Source organism: Chlorella variabilis, assembly GCF_000147415.1.
Source record: "Chlorella variabilis unplaced genomic scaffold CHLNCscaffold_2, whole genome shotgun sequence".
Classification (NCBI taxonomy): Eukaryota; Viridiplantae; Chlorophyta; class Trebouxiophyceae; order Chlorellales; family Chlorellaceae; genus Chlorella; species Chlorella variabilis.
The window spans coordinates 2,105,392-2,108,174 of NW_005435086.1; the positions used below are offsets into that span (position 1 = coordinate 2,105,392).

The 2,783-nt window shown below is 71.4% G+C and overlaps 1 protein-coding gene across 1 annotated transcript in view; it reads right to left on the minus strand.

The window, feature by feature from the left end:
* CHLNCDRAFT_33926 (hypothetical protein) overlaps window positions 1-2,783 on the minus strand; it is a gene marked incomplete at its 3' end in the record, with an annotated part of 7,542 nt that overhangs the window by 2,084 nt on the left and 2,675 nt on the right. Inside the window, exons 8-14 of the mRNA XM_005851535.1 lie at window positions 2,737-2,781; window positions 2,350-2,513; window positions 2,082-2,184; window positions 1,767-1,878; window positions 1,501-1,592; window positions 1,163-1,258; window positions 574-700 (exon numbers count right to left, since the gene is read on the minus strand). Coding sequence (XP_005851597.1) covers window positions 574-700; window positions 1,163-1,258; window positions 1,501-1,592; window positions 1,767-1,878; window positions 2,082-2,184; window positions 2,350-2,513; window positions 2,737-2,781 — 739 coding nt within the window. The remainder of the gene's footprint in view (window positions 1-573; window positions 701-1,162; window positions 1,259-1,500; window positions 1,593-1,766; window positions 1,879-2,081; window positions 2,185-2,349; window positions 2,514-2,736; window positions 2,782-2,783) is intronic.

The following is a 2,783-nucleotide window of genomic DNA, read 5'->3' on the forward strand; positions in this document are numbered from 1 at the left end:
TGGGGCAGGGGGGTGTTGGCCGCAACGGCAGCAACGGCACAACCGCGAGGTGGAGTGCTTGCATCTGGAGCAGCAGGCAGGGCAGCAGCGGCGGGCGGCGGCGGCGCGGCATGCAGCGGGGTGGGAGGGGCCGGGGGTGTGCTCAGAATCACAGCCAAGAGTTTGCATACTCATGCGGGCCTGCCTGTGAGGGCAGGGGCCGCAATCGTTTGTCTAGCATGCATTGCATGTTGCTCGGGTCTAATCATTGCATCGATCCCGGGGAAGCCCGCGGCGGCAGCAGGCGCGGCAGACGTGCGGCAGATGCGATGCATGGGCGCATCGGAGCGACCCGGCGGCAGCAAACAGAACAGCAAGCTCGATTGGGGCTCAGTTTATGGGTGGTGATATGATGATTGTCGTCAAGCTTTGTGAACTTTGGTGGAGCTCGCATTCAGACGAACGAGACAACCATCATCGCCCGCAGGGTTTGAAGAGGAAAGCGAGGCGCAGCAGGCGCAGCGGGCAAGCAGCGCAGGGCGCTGGCGCAGCAGGGGCCCCGAGCCTCCCCCCGGGGCAGGCCGCCGCCCCCACCTGGGATGTCCCAGCAGCGCACGGTTCCGTCCAGGGAGGCGGAGAGCAGCCAGCGGCAGTCGTGGGACACCTGCATGTCGCTGACCGCCGCGGTGTGGCCCCGGAACTGGCGCACGAGGCGGGCGGCCTGCGGAGAGCGTGAGGGGGCAGAGGCAGGGAGCAGGGAGCACGTGTGAGGGTGGTGTGTGTTGGGTGGGGTGGGGTGGGGAGGCATGGGATGGCACCCAGGAAGCCTGGCCCGGCAGGCGAGCAGGTGGGCGCGGGCAGGCGGGTGCAGCAGCGCAAGGTGGTGCGGTGCGGGGTGCGCGAGCCTCAGAGTGTGTAACAAGTTTGCATCGTCAGGCGCCGCCAGGAATGAGTGGTTTGGCGGCTCAGACTGGTGCCAGTTTCTGTCGTCACGGGCGGCGCGTGAGGGCGGCGGCGGCGCGGCGGCATGCAGAACGTGCCAGCAGGGCAATGCACGGGCAGGCAGGCAGGCGGGCACGGCGCCGCGGGCGAGGGGATGAAAGTGGCAGCCACCACCCCAAGCAGGCAACAACCAAGCAGCCAGCCACCAGCCGCAACCCTCCCCAGGCCAGGCCAGGCGCACCTCCATATCATACATGCGAATCACGTGGTCCTCGCACGCCGCCGCCAGCAGGCCCGTGCCGGCGTGGTGGCACACGCGCGCGATGGGCACCCCCACCTGCGCGCGCCAGGCGGGCGGGTGGGTGAGGAGGCGGGCGGGCACAGGGGTCAACCACTGCTGGGCAGGCGGGCTCGGCGTGCCTGCCACGCTCCGCCGCAAGCCTGCGTGCCTGGCACGCCGGCCACCCAAGCCGCCCACCCGCCGCTGGGGAGCCGTTCGGCAGCAGGCCCAGCTGCACCAAGCCCCAACCCCCACCACCTCGCCCCCCCTCCACCCTCTCCCCCCGCCCCGCCCCTCACCTTGATCTCAGCCTTGAGGCCCCGCTTCCTAAAGTCCCAGATGCGGATGAAGCCATCCTGACCCGCGCTGGCCACCAGCCGGTTGCAGGCATCTGCGGCGCAGCAGTCCGCGCAGAGGTGGAAGGGGTCTGCCAGGTCAGCGGGGCCGGACTGGCACAGGGGTGTGCCATTGCAGCACGGGGCGCAGGGCGAGGCGCAGGCTGCTGCTGCTGCGGCGGCGGCCTTCGGCGATGCTGTGTGTGCCAGGCGGCGTGGCGGGGGCGCACCGGCGCAGACGCCGCGCACGGCGCCGTCGTGCGCCGTCACCCCGGGGCTGCACAGCAGCTCCTGCGGCGCGGGCACCCCCGGCCCCGACTTGCGGATCGCCCGCTCCATCGCCTGCGCTGGCGGCGAGGCGCCACGACAGGCGGGGCGAGCGTTGGAGGTGGCAGCAGGAGGAACCGGTCGGCTGGCAGGCACAGCAGGCAGGGCGTGGGTCGGCTGAATCTGCTGCAGCCAAGCCGCAGGCTGCAGGATGCTGGCGGCGGGTCTAGCTGGGCGGGAGCGGCGGCGACGCCACCCGCCCAACCCCCCAGGCTTGCCTTTGGGTCCCGGCAGTAGCTGCCGCGGTGCATGCCGCTCTGCATGTTGTATCGGTCCACGCGCCCCGACTCGCCGCCCACAAACCCAAAGTTGCCGCACCGGCTGCGGGCGGGAGGAGGAGAGGCAGGGAGGGGAAGGTCAGAGGTGAGTACTACTTGCAGAGGACGCGCAGGCACCCACTCGGAGCACACCGGTACCTGCCCTGTGGCCCTGCCCAGCCAAGCCCTGCCACCCCGCCCCGCCCTGGCGCCCCCCCAGCCCCCGCACCTGAGGCACACCGCGGTGGCCAGCGCCTGCGGCGCCCCCGCCAGCTGCTTGGGCGGCGGGAAGAGCACCCACTCTCCCAGCGTGTATCGCTGCAGGCGCCAGACGTAGGCGCGCGTGTCGTCGGCGTGGGCGGTGATCACGTTGGACCAGTCGCGCTCCCGCACCTGCGTGTGCGTGGGGGGGGGGCGGGTGGGGACAGGGAGGAAAGGCGGCTGTTGGGGGCAGGTTGGCAGGCATGGATGTGTGTGTGCGGGCGCGGGGTTGGGGGGACGTGCAAGGCGACCCGTGCAAGGCGAGCCAAGGGCCAGGGGAAGAAGGTAGCAAGCGGGCAGCGGCAGTCGGGGAGCGGCAGTCGGGCCAGGCGGGGCCAGGCGGGCGGGAGCTCACGTCGCACGCATCCAGCGCAGTGACGGCTCCCAGCTTCAGCTCCCGCT